The sequence below is a fragment of the Sciurus vulgaris genome (genome assembly GCF_902686455.1).
Source record: "Sciurus vulgaris genome assembly, chromosome: 15".
Taxonomy (NCBI): Eukaryota; Metazoa; Chordata; class Mammalia; order Rodentia; family Sciuridae; genus Sciurus; species Sciurus vulgaris.
Genome location: NC_136476.1, coordinates 87,332,902 through 87,345,365, shown reverse-complemented (window position 1 = coordinate 87,345,365; position 12,464 = coordinate 87,332,902). Strand labels below are relative to the sequence as shown.

At 58.5% G+C, this 12,464-nt stretch overlaps 1 protein-coding gene across 3 annotated transcripts; it reads right to left on the bottom strand.

The window, feature by feature from the left end:
* Positions 1-2,060: 2,060 nt before the first annotated feature.
* On the bottom strand, positions 2,061-9,139 carry LOC306645147 (lipocalin-1-like). Of its 3 annotated transcripts, XM_079112495.1 has the most exons (6): positions 7,317-7,746; positions 5,748-5,881; positions 4,703-4,770; positions 4,515-4,619; positions 2,501-2,596; positions 2,061-2,372 (listed from the first exon to the last, which is right to left on the bottom strand). In XM_079112495.1, the coding sequence occupies exons 1-6, from the start codon at positions 7,404-7,406 to the stop codon at positions 2,344-2,346; spliced, it is 522 nt and encodes a 173-aa protein (XP_078968621.1). In that variant the 5' UTR covers positions 7,407-7,746; the 3' UTR covers positions 2,061-2,343. The 3 variants fall into 3 exon arrangements, with proteins under 3 accessions (XP_078968621.1, XP_078968619.1, XP_078968620.1); XM_079112493.1 differs by lacking the exons at positions 2,061-2,372; positions 2,501-2,596; positions 7,317-7,746 and adding exons at positions 8,644-8,826; positions 9,024-9,139 and having other exon boundaries at positions 3,540-4,619; XM_079112494.1 differs by lacking the exons at positions 2,061-2,372; positions 2,501-2,596; positions 7,317-7,746 and adding an exon at positions 9,024-9,131 and having other exon boundaries at positions 3,540-4,619.
* Between the last annotated feature and the right edge of the window lie 3,325 nt (positions 9,140-12,464).

The following is a 12,464-nucleotide window of genomic DNA, read 5'->3' as shown; positions in this document are numbered from 1 at the left end:
CTTTATTGGTCAGGCAGGAGCCCTCCAAGGCTCCCAGTGCACAGGAGGCAAGGCAGGGCAGGGCAGGCGTCTACCCTGCCCCACGCCCACCAGAGGTCACCTTTCCCCACGGCCCTGTCCACCCACTCAGGCCGCAGAGCAGTCGGGTCCTTTGTCTTCTAGCTCCTCAGTACGTGAGAGTGGAAAGGCCGTCCCCTCTCTTGCCAGCCACAGTGCCTGGGTGACGTTGCCTGAACTTGCAGAGGGCAGGGGCATCTCGCCAATGGAAAATGGGAGGAGGGAGGTGCAGGGCACCAAGTGGCCTCCAGGGGTTAGCTGAGCTTGCTCACGGGGACAGAGCTGTGGGAAGCCAGGCTTTGGGACAGCAACCAACATGTGGCCGCAGCAGAGACAATGACCGTGAGGATCAGGGTGGAGACACTGCCTCTGACTTTGGCTTAGATATGATGTGTCCCCCAAAAGCTCATGTGTGAGACTGCAAGAGTGTTTAGAGGTGAAATGACTGGGTTGTGAGAACCTTAATCAGTGTGTTAATCCCCTGATAGGGATTGACTAGGTGGTGTCTGTAGGCAGGTGGAGTTTGACTGGAAGAGGTGGGTTCCTGGGGTATGCCTTTGAAATTTATATTTGTCCTTGGTAAGAGGAGAAGTCTCTCTCTGCTTCCTGGTGTGATGTCCTGCCTCACCTCAGACCCTGGGGAGTGGAGTCGGCCATCTATGAATTGAGACTTCTGAAACCATGAGACCCAAATAAACTCTTCTTCCTCTAAAATTGTTCTTGACGCATCTTTTGGTCATAGCAGCAAAAGGCTGGCTAAAACATGACTGTACTGGGGTTTCAGAAAGGAAATGTCAAGTTTGAGCTCAGGTAAAATTTAGAAAGAGGAGAGAGAGAAAAAAAACTGTAAAGCATTAATTAAAAAAATATGGGAGGCAGGCAGAAAGACTATACCATGTCCTTAAAGTTGTATGTGACTCTTGTAGCCACAGGACAGCAATGGCTGAAGATCAGACCCCATGTTTAATAGTGGGGGCTACAGAATTACTTGGTGACTTGTATTCAAAACTGACCAAGGCTTTTGAGCGTAAGCTGGGTCAATGAAGAGGAAGAGCTGACACATGGATGTGGGACATTTATTCAAGGTCAGGTGATAGTGAGGGTGTTATGGTTTGGATATGAAGTGTCCCCAGAAAGTTCCTGTGTTTATGCAGGAGTGTTCAGAGATGAAATGATTGGATTGTAAGAATCATAACCTAATCAGTCCATCCTAGTTTGAATGGAATAACAGGGTATTAACTAGGAAGTTGGGGCATGATTGGAGGAGGTAGGTCATGGGGGGCATGACCTCAGAAATCACATCTTGCCTCTGATTCCTGGCTTGCTCTCTCTTGCTTCCTGGCTGTTATGAGCTGAGCAGCTTTCCTTCGCTGGGCCCTTTCCCCATGATAGAGCTGCCTCATCTTGGACCTGGAGCCATGGAGTCAGCCATCTATGGACTGAGACCTCTGAAACCATAAGCCCCAAATAAACGCTTCCTCCTCTAAACTGTTCTTGTCAGGCATTTTGGTCACAGAAAACAAAAACAAAAACTGACTAACACAGAGAATCTTGACCCCCCACCCCACCAATGCCCCTGATGTCGCCTGCCTTGCCTGAGACCAGACTGCTCATCTGTGGACACCTGCTGCCGAGGCAGGTGGGTAGGAATAGGTCCTAGGGTGTCGCACCCACAGAACTTCCTCTCGGTGTCCACTCAGGCTGTTTGTCAACACGTGTGCGGTGAGAACCCCAGGACCCTCGACACCTGACTCTCCGCAAACACGGTGCTGTTCGAGCTGGCTGCAGCAGGGTTCCCAGAGGCCTGAGGCCACACCCTGGGGACGGCCTCTTCACATGCCCGCCCGAGAGGCTCCTGCTGCCAGGAGAGCCTGCTCTTTTCTCTGGCCAACCCCCAGCCTCCTTTCTCAGAGCATTTACTGCAAAGGGCTTAGACTGTGACTAGTCTCCAGCTCAGAAGGGTCTCTGCCAAGGGCCTGAAAGGCTTTCCTTTGAACTGTGACCATCAGGAGGCCGGAGACTGCCTCCCAGTCTCTGTGGGAGAGCCTGAGGTCCTGAGCTGGATAATCGCCACAGGCAGGTGCAGTCAGTCTAATCTCATTCATGCTGACCAAGCTCTGGTGGTTTCTCGTGTGGCCAGGGGCCGTTGTCCAGCTTTATTAAGGCAGAGGTGTGAGGAGACATGGGCCATGCCCTGCTATCTCTTGCCAACAGGAGTTGCTTGCAGGAGGAGGGTGGCCAGGGTCCCCAGCTCCCCTTCCCGGGTGGTCTGCAGCCCCTCCCTGTCTAGGACTCTCTGGGCAACTCACAGGCTTCTGCAGACCCAGAAAGAGACAAGGGGTGGGGGGGTGGTCACCACCTCACAGGAGGAAGGAGACCCAAAGGCCCATCCCCAGTGAGCAGAGATCGCGGTAAAGGGAGGAGAGAGAAGAGCCCTCATTACCAAGGTGGGAAGGGGCAATGATCTTGTTCAGCCCTTTGTCTTTCACAAACTTCTCAAAGATCCTCAGGGCCTCTGGGTCTTCCTCCAGGGTGCGACCTGCAGGGCAGATGGAGTGAGGGTGTGTATGGAAGGTGGGCCCCGTCCACTGGAGCAGGAGCAGAGGGGGCTTGAGAACCAGGTAGGGCTTCTCTCTCCAGTCTAGACACTGACATCCCCCCAGGGGCTTCCAGTCACTGCGAGGACTCAAATCTGCTGTGCCAGGGGCTCCAGGGACTGGGATGGAATCTCCCAGCCCAAACCTCCTGAGAAAGAGCCAGTCAGTGGAAGTCTCCAGGCAAGAACCACTTCTGCATCTTCTCCGGGACTAGACACTTGTGCATCTGAACTCTGGCAAAGCTCAGAGTCCCATGGGGGATTCCTGTCTCCGAAGGCTCCACAAGAAAGAGGTTCCACTGCCTCGACACTGGCAAGCACAGGACCAATGCAGAATTCCCGGCACAGGCACATCCCAGGCTCAGGGACACCTGTCCCTCCAAACCTTGGCCCCTCCAGGAGAAACAGCCCTGAGTTTGACCAAAGGGGGAGCAGGAGGAGGGAAGGGGAGGGGCCTACCTGTCAGTGACACATCCCCATGAATTAGCACGCCAGCCATCCTGAGCAGGACCCCATCTTCGAGCCTGACCCATAAAAGCCCATTCCTGCCCCACAAAGATGCTCGTCCTTGAGAATTGTCCTCCTGTGTGCCCTCAGCTCCTCCAGACCCTGTCACCCCCTCCCCACCCACAGTCTCCCCCCAAGCCTCTCCTTGCAGACCTGGCCTCAGAGGCTGCACCCTGGACCCTCTAGACTAGCAATGTGCATACCACCCCCAGTCCTGTCCAGGCACCCTGCACTCACAAGGGCACTGGGCATGGACAGTGCACACTGCCTTCCTGCCCAGCTCCCTCCAGCTTCCACCCAGGGAGCCATTCCTGGGACTCCAGGACTCTCCACAGAGAGGCATTTGTGAGCTCTTAGCCTCTCCAGTTCTCAGCTCAGTTCCTGCCCATGACCACACCCCATATGCAACCAGTTGGGTGTGGAGGTTTGTCCTGCACTGGACCCAGGAGAGGAGGGACATGTGAAATTCAATCTAGGAGAGAGAGGTGGGGAGTGACCTGGGGGCACCTGGAGGGTCTGGGCAGCACCAAGGGCCCTGAGGTCCGTGCTTATGATCAGAGGGTTGGACCAGTTGGCAGGTCTGCCTGTCCATGTCTCCCTGCTGCTGCCAGAGCCCCCACACAGCCATCACTGGGACCTGCAGGTCCAGAGCCTCCCAGGAGGCTGCAGGCAGGGTAGGACAGACAGTGGGTGCAGCATGCACAGGACAGGGAGGACAGGCAGGGAATGATGGACAAGGGTGGCGGAGGGGCCCACTGAAGCTCTGCGTGGGGACCAATCCTGGGGGCGAAGATCTGGAGGACTCTAGTGGAGATGAGAAAGGTTGCTGAGAACAGTGAGTCTCAGGGTAGAGATGACTCCAACAGGTCAGTGGCCAGGGACAGGGTCTCTACCAGGGCACAACTGATCTGCAGGGAGGGGTCTCGCTGTGGGGCATCCTTGCACAGCAGGGTGTGGAGCAGGGCTCCAGCCTCCACCCCAGGATGCCAGGACCCCAGCTCTGCCATCATGACTGTAACGCACCTCCAGAAGTTGCTCAATGTCCCTGGGGGCCAGCAGGTCCCAACCAGGTCCCCTGGCCACAGCACAACCACACCAATGCCTGACTGAGCAGGGAAGGAAGGGATCAGGGCCAAGTGGCCCGAGAGCAGACATGGGCACATGGATTTGTGACATGAGAGCTGAGGATGAGAGGCCAAGATCCTACAAACCCTCGCCCACCAAGAGTGCAGGAGTCGCAGGAATGGCTGCCCAGGTGGGAACTGCAGGGAGCTGGGCAGGAAGGCAGCGCACCCTGATGCCAGAGCCCTGGAGGCCCAACCCAACTCCGCACAGTCCGGAGGCTGGAGCGCACCCATGAGCATCATCATCTGGTAGGTTTGTTGTGTCTTGCTCTTGAAGTAGGCGATGGCGTGATCCTTCCCTGGCAAGAAGTGGACAGAGATGGTGTGCTTCCACCCTGTGGGCAACACAAGCCACTTGGCCACCAAGTCTCTTTCTGTAGACACTACTGAAAGAAAGAATGCATATTTGGTCACTTACAGGTTTGGAAGGTACCCGGGGAACTGACATCCAGGGGCAACCGGAACTGAATGCATCCAATGGGTTTCCTGGAACACAGGGTCCAAGCACAGTTCTCCCCCTGGACACCTGCCCCCTCCTTCCCTGCTGCCACCCACAGGGTCCCAGCAGTGAGGCCAGCCCCCATCTCCTCCTCATCTTGACACTGCACAGTCAGACCGGACTGTGGCCAGAGGTCCCATCATTAGGTCCCAGGACCCTGGAGCCTGCACTGCCAAGGGTGCCTGGAGTGTCCCTTCTACAGGCAAACAGGTCTCCTTGGGTGGATTGGATGTGCTGCTCAGGGTCAGGCACCCAGAAGGAACAGGGACCCCAGCAAGACCCCACCCAGTCCAGGCTGGGTTCTCTGAAGCCATGGGAAGCTCCTATCCTAGTCCAGGGGACAAGGTTAGGAGGTCGCAGCCAGTCATTTCTACCACAGCAGGTCACAGTCCCCAGAACATGGCTCGCCATGGACCCACATCCCCTCCCTGTGTGTGCCAGGTGGCACCAGCAGGGAGAAGCCTGGAAGCTGCAGAGCAGTGAGCAACCCACGCTGCAGTCAGGGCAGCCTGGGAGCTGCCCACCCAGGCATCTGCCCACCAAGGAGGCCAGGTCCTGCCCCGGGTCCCCAGATGCTCCTCCAAATGCATCTCCCAGGTGACAGGGTCCCGGCCTGGACACCAGCCTTGGCTCCGTGGGGACCGTGCAACCCAGAGCAGATCCTGAAGGAGGCGGAGGACCTCTCTGGGCAGATGAGAGCTCAGTGCCCACACCTGGTTTCTGTAGGCGGAGGCCCACTGTGCTGGAGAGCTGGGGTCACAGGAGCACCTCAGAGACACACAGGTAGGAGGGTGGAGTCCTGTGCTTGCCCAGGGTCCCCAGAAGCTTCGTTGCCCTGGTTACAGAGGGCGCCTGGCAGGTTCCCGAGACAAGCCAAGAGGATGCTGTTTTGCCAGCTTGGGGGCCAGCTGAGATCAGGGCCCGGGGGCAGGGGCGGGGTGATGGGGGCCCCACAGGCACTCACCTGAGGTTCATCCTGAACTCCAGCTTTCTTAGCTGGTTTCTGACAAAACTGAAGGGAGGCAACGGGTGGGTCTTCTTCTCTTCAGGAATAGGCATGTCTCCTGCCCAGCGCACTATGTGCCAGTCACCTAGAAGCTGGGGGCAGGGGGCGCAGCCCTGAGCAGGTGTGGGACAAGGGAGCCAGGGAGAGGGGACCAGGTGGAGCTGACGGGGGGCAGGGCAGGAGGGGTGGTGTGGGTTCTCTGCGGGCTGGGGACTGAGACACTCCAGGCCCAAAGGAGTCCTGGTCAAGGCGACCCCTTCCATCACCAGCAGGCAGAGCCAGGCAGGATGGGGCAAGGGCCCTGGAGGGCGACACACTCCTGGGAGGGCCTTTGACCTAGGGCCATGCACAGTCCACCCAGAGGGGCTGAGAAAGTCACCCGAAGGACCAGGTGGAGCTTCATTATTAGGGAGATGAGATAGGAGGACAGGGCGGGGGATGGAGCGGATGGAGCTCAGGAGAGTCACACGGCACAGAGTGACCCTGCACCAACTAAGCGTGGCTGCTCTGATGGCCGCGATCACTCCTGCGGGTGACCAGCCCACGGTGCTGGTCCCTGCCTCCTTCCCCTGAGGGTGCCCACTTCTGCAAGGACTGACTTACCCAAACTTCTCCACAGACCACAGGTCAGCCTACCCTGGGCCCCAGGCACCCAAGGGACTGTCCTTGAGCCCTCAGCCCCCAGCTCCCGCCTCCTTCAGGCTTTGGGTCCCACACGCCCTTGACCTCGTCAGTCTCCTGCACCCAAGGCCTCGGGGCGAAGGGGAGGGCTGCTGAGCCAGGCCCCTTTGCTGGGGGTGGGGGCGGGCAGAGAGAATCCAGACCAGGGGTTGGGTGTGGAAAGGGTGTGAAAGGGAGCTGGGGTGGACAGCATGACCAGCAGCTGTTCAGTCCCTAAGAGGGGACAGGAGGACTTGAGGGAACCATGAGGAGGCCCTGGGGGCCAATTGAGTGGGCTCAGGAGTCTGACTGCTCTCTAGAGTGAGCAGAGATCCCTGGACACCAGCCTTGACCCCAGGACCTATTTGGGACCCAGTCAGTTTAGTTCCCAGGTCAAGGACACTGGGATAAGGGAGGTTGTCACTCAGCACCTTTGTCCCTGGGCCTGGGATGGTGTCCGGCATCTCTTATCATAAGACAAACCGGAATTTTTTAAAGTCAGAAGTTCCTAGACAATCATGGTGATGCAGAGGGTCACCTGAGCCTTTCTCTGGAAACAAAAACCCTGAATGGAATCCTAGCTGCAGAACCAGGAGCTTCTCAGAAGCCCCGAAGCTGAGAGAGGGAGGAAGTAGGTCTCTGGGCAGTGGTGCTGGCAAGAACCAGCCCAGGGACAGTCTGGGGAGGCCTCACCATGCGGCCGGCCCCTCAGCCTCTGGGAAACCTCACAGAAGGCAGGAAGGCACGCTGCTATCCTCAGCACCCCTCTTGTGCCAGCAGAGGTCACCAAGGACACGGGTCAGGGCACCTTGCAGAGGTGCACCTGGGACACCCAGATCCCACCCCAGCCCTCCCCAGAGCTATCACCTCCCGTGAGCTGGCAGGAGTCAGCAGAAACTTCTGGGCTCGCACCGCAGAGAGCAGGCTCAGCCCCACGGTCAGCAGGAGCAGCCACATGGTCTCCAGGTGTCCTCTGCGCTCCTGCTGCCAGCCACCTTTTATCCCGTGCTGGGCTGCCCAGGAGGCAGGACCCGCCCGCCTCACCTGCTCTGAGGCTCCAGAGCCACAGGGCCGATGGCGCTGTTTTGTTTGGACGGAGGTGAAAGGACAGTACGGAGCTAATTTGTGTAATTAGCCAGCGTGACTGACGTCACTTGAGCCATTCTGAGGAAGCCATCCAGAGGGAGAATGTTATCAGAGGGGAAGTGACCGCTGGGAATTGGAGCCGGGGATAGCAGCAAGGCCCCTGTGCCTCCCTCCCTGGGCGCCTGCCCACCCCGGTCCCGATGCACTCCGCAGGGTCTCTGGCCCAGGCCAGGCCCAGTTCCCACCAACAGCAGGTTCTGTACCTCCCCGTCTGTCCCCAACCCTGAGCTCCAGCTCGGCATCCAGCCCCTCCCCACACGCCTGCCCTGGCTGGGCGATGACACCCCGCAGCCCCGGCCCCAGGAGCCGAGCTGCTCTTTCCCCACCACGCCCTGTCTTCCACCTGCACCCCGAGCGCCCTGGAGACCTCGCTGGCTCTCTCCCCCTGCTCCTGTCCCATCAGCTGCCAGCTCGGCCTCTGGAAGCTCCCAAGCCCCCTCCTCCCAGACGCAGGTTCCCTGCGCCAGGCTCAGGAGACAGGCCACTGCCACGTCCTGCCTGCTCTCTGCTGCGCGCCTCTCATTTGCCCGGCACCAAAGTGCTCCTGCAAGGTCTTGCTCCTGTGCCTGTGTATGGGTGTGCTTGTGTGTCTGCGTGTGAGTGTGTGCATGGGTGTGCACATGTACGTCTGAGCACACCTGTCTATGCCTCTGCATGCATGTGCACGTATGTGCCTCTGTGTGTGATGTCACATAGGCACTGTGTGTCTGTCTGTATGTCCATGTGGGCACTTCTGCCTTTTCCTAGATTATCCTTTGGGACCCTGGTGTGGGTTTTGTCGTGTCCTGTTCTTTCTTTTTTTTTTTTTTTTTTTTTTTTTTTCCTTCTCTTCTTGTGATTGTCCTATCCCTAAGTTTGTGCCTTAGCAACAGCCCTCGGGTTTCACAGTAAAAAAAGGTATTTATGGACACGTCCATCTGATGACACCCTGGGAAGCGGATGCCTGTGATCCCCAAGGAGCAGGTGAGGAGAGTGGGGAGGCCCAGAGAGGTACAGACTTGTCCAGGGTCGCACACTTGACGAGGGGGAGGGACAAGGATGAACCCACCTGGGGATGGTGAGGTGGGTGTTGTTGGTGTTACTCTGTCCAGTTGTGTACACAATACCAGAGAGAACCTGGACCCTGGCAGCCAGGCCCCTGCACCCCAGAGCCAGCTCAGCTGGTCCACATGTCCCAGGACCCCAGAGAGAGCAGCTGTCTCCCGACTCTGAAGGCTCAAGCCTCATACATCTAAAAAAAGGCAAAGGAGCCCTCATGATAAAACCGGGGCAGAGGCCAGCTCCTGCACCCTCCAGAGGGAGCAGCAGAGCCCCGGGGGCTTCTGTCCCTGGGAGCTGCAGCGGCCCTGCCAGCCCCAGCCCAGCCAGATCCACCTGCGCCTCCACAGCAGGCTTCCCGTTAGCCCCCCGCCGCAGCCCGCCCAGCACCTCTCAGTTCCTGACTCCACCCAGCACCAGCCTCAGCGCTGTCCTGCCTACCTCCTGGGAAAGCAGTTCTTTTTATTTCTTCTTTTCTCTTTTTAAAAATTTTCCTAATGTTCAGTACGTCATTTTAAGCACTGTAGTGCTTAAAAGTTAAGTTACAATGTAACTTTTTGCTTGTCTCAATTGCTCAACTCAGGATCTCAGAGTCCACTCTTCCTGCTGGGCAGCCACCAGTACTGTCCAGCTACAGGCTGGAGCCCCAAGCAGAGCACAGGGGACCTGGGGGCGGACACTTGCAGGCCGTCCTGGAGGCAGTGAGAGAGGAGCCCTTCTTGGGGTCCGGGGGAGACAGTGAGGAGATGGGAGGGTCCAGAGGACGGGGAAATGCCCTGAAGGTGAGGGGCATGGGCTCTGTGTTCAGACAGACCGTGTCCTTGGAGAGGGGCTGCTGTTTGAGCACGGCCCCTTGCCTGTGCGACCAGCAGCCCCTCCCAAGGGAGAACAGATGACGCCAGAGGGCGCAGGGCTCCCCACCCACGCCAGAGCCCAGCTGCTCCTGGAGCCCCAAGAGGGGCCAGCACAGAGGCGGCCTCTTCCCAGCAGGAGGCTGCTCAGTCCTGGTGACAGGTGAAGCACTGGAGCTGCCCTCAGCATGCAAGAACCTTGAAGGGCCTGTCCTTGGGCCCCAAGAACGGGACTGTGGTAGAAGAAGCAGACAATGGTGCCCACAGTGCAGGATTGCTGGCTGGTCCCTGGCCCAGCCCTGGCCGGGGGCTGCCCTGAACCCCAGCTGGAAGGGGCTGGCTTAGCTGGAAACGGAGACCTGCAGATGACCCAGGTGGAGCCAAGTCCCCTCACTGAGCTACTGCGTGCCAGCCTGCTGCCCAGGCCCCTGCACGGCTTCTCTGGGAGGAACCTGCCGGCCCTCCCATCTCACAGAGCAGCAAACAGCCCTGGGAAGAGAGGTCGTGGCTGGGGCCCAGCTCTGGCTACTGCAGAGGTGGGGGTCCCTCCGCCATGAGCCAGGGCCCTGAGAGTCCCCGCGAGGCCTCATGCAGACACACAGGCCAGAGATCCGGGGCAGAAAGCAGGGCACAGAGGGATTTGTTTCTTCAAGGTGGTTGAGACGGTGACGGATCTCTTAAAGGACTGCCAGCCTTCATGCAAGGTAGGGTGGGCCAGGAGCCATGGAGCGAGACCCTTATACCTGTGAGCGTCCCAGACACAGTCCACGGAAGACACATGCACACGAGACGCTCCCAGGACAGTGCCATTGGCCCCTCCACACCAAATGGACTGGGCCCTCTCAGCCCAGAGCCTCAGTTGCCATCTTCCTGGTGAGGGAGAGTGGGGTGGGTCACAGTGTGGCTCAGAGTGGCTGCCTGGGGAGGGAGGGAATCCCTGCCACTCATCACCCTGATGCTTAGCTGGAAGAGAAGACCCTGGTCAGAACGACTGATAGGCAGGTGTCCATACTCAGGACCTGATGTCACAGGCACAAGGACAAGGGGTCTGACAGCAGGAGTCCCCGTGCTGCAGAACCCAGCCAAGAATGCCTCAGAGGAACATGGGGTCAGAGCAAGCCAGGCCTGACCACTAGAAGGGACAGAGCAGGCAGAGACCAGAGCCAAGGCCAATAATGGGCAGCAAGAAAGATGAGGTCACCAGGAAAGCTGAGGGTCACTTTCTCTGCCAGGGGTCTTTGTCCCCCATGTGGGTCATCACACTGAGTGCTCTGCCCATCCCATTAGGGAGGTGGAATGGACACCCCATTGCACTGATGGGGGAACTGAGGTTTTGAGAATCTGCAGAGGCAGAATTTGAACCCAGAGTCCATGAGACACCGTGGGGCCTACATAGCCAGGAGGCTGCACCCCACCACCACAGGAGGGACTTCTGGGCTCTGTACTTCCATGATGCCAAGAGAGAGGCTTTGGGGCCAGCCAGCAGGTAGGCTATTTCATGTCCCGGGAGGACTGGGGACCCAGGGCCTAAGCACTGGGGGTGGCTCTGCCTTCCACACAAAGTTCAGTAAAGGTTTTCAGCCTGGGAAGTCTTGGCCCCCAGGACTCCTGGGATCCAGGGATGCCTCTGTAAGGGATGGCATTCAGAAGGACCCCACATCAGTTTTCCCATCTGTTAAGTGAGAAATAGGTGGGTCAGCCCAACAGGCTGTCGAGTGAATGACCTGTAGGATGACCTGTGGGACCCTTGCCCTGTATGGCACCCACACGAAGCCACCTGCCAGCAGGTCCTTCCTCAGGTGGTCCCTGCTGCTGCTTGGTCCCGGGTGCTTGGCATAACCTGAGGAGAAGCGAGGAAGGTCCAGGACAACAGCACGAGGCAGGTGAAGGGGTCAGCGCAGGAAGCACAGGTGATGCTCGTGCGCCCCTGTAGGACCTGTGCGCCCGGACACCTGCTGCCCCGAGAGCAGCTCCTGTGGTGTGGATCCCGCTGCCAGTGGCTCCCCCTGGCTGGTCACCTGGTTGCAACGCTCTCTGGCCCCCACTCTGTGTCCAGCACTGTGGCTTCCTCGGCCAGCCTGCCTCACCCTGAGCTGCCACATGGAGCTCGCACCCATGTGTGGCGCAAGAGGGCTGGCCCTCGAGTTCGTGGGGACGATGGGCACCAGGAACCAACCGCTTTCTTAGAACAGGCTTGTATCTGAAATAAACTCAGGAAGAAAAGGGCCCGCTGGGGGCCGAGGGCTCAAGGACGGTCCCTTGGGTGCCTGGGGACCAGGGTAGGCTGACCTGTGGTCTCTGGAGAACTTGGGTAAGTCAGTCCTTGCAGAAGTGGGCACCCTCAGGGGAAGGAGGCAGGGACCAGCACCGTGGGCTGGTCACCCGCAGGAGTGATCGCGGCCATCAGAGCAGCCACGCTTAGTTGGTGCAGGGTCACTCTGTGCCGTGTGACTCTCCTGAGCTCCATCCGCTCCATCCCCCGCCCTGTCCTCCTATCTCATCTCCCTAATAATGAAGCTCCACCTGGTCCTTCAGGTGACTTTCTCAGCCCCTCTGGGTGGACTGTGCATGGCCCCAGGTTAGAGGCCCTCCCAGGAGTGTGTCGCCCTCCAGGGCCCTTGCCCCAGCCTGCCTGGCTCTGCCTGCTGCTGATGGAAGGGGTCGCCTTGACCAGAACTCCTCTGGGCCTGGAGCGTCTCAGTCCCCAGCCCGCAGAGAACCCACACCAAAATGTGGGTATAATCCCAGGCATACACAAATTCCAAGAAACAGCAAAGAATAGATCCAGCTAGAGCTGGGTATTTGTGACACAATTTTTATGATCAAATTGATAGCTTTTCAGCAAAATTCCTCTTGGGCCTCGTTAACGTTCCCGAGGGCTCTGGAACCCTTTGATGCTAAATCATTCTCCCAGGGAACCTCCACCCTCCGTCTTTGTCCCTTGCCTCTCTTTGATTGCTGGGTCTCCCCTGTTGGTGGC

Excerpts from the sequence above, each read along its gene's own strand:
- LOC306645147 (XM_079112493.1), bottom strand. The coding sequence starts at position 5,842 with ATGCCTATTCCTGAAGAGAAGAAGACCCACCCGTTGCCTCCCTTCAGT. Across the intron at positions 4,771-5,747 it reads GAGTTCAGGATGAACCTCAG|GAAACCCATTGGATGCATTC; the intron begins GTGAGTGCCTGT and ends CCTGTGTTCCAG. Across the intron at positions 4,620-4,702 it reads CCCGGGTACCTTCCAAACCT|GGTGGAAGCACACCATCTCT; the intron begins GTAAGTGACCAA and ends TGTTGCCCACAG.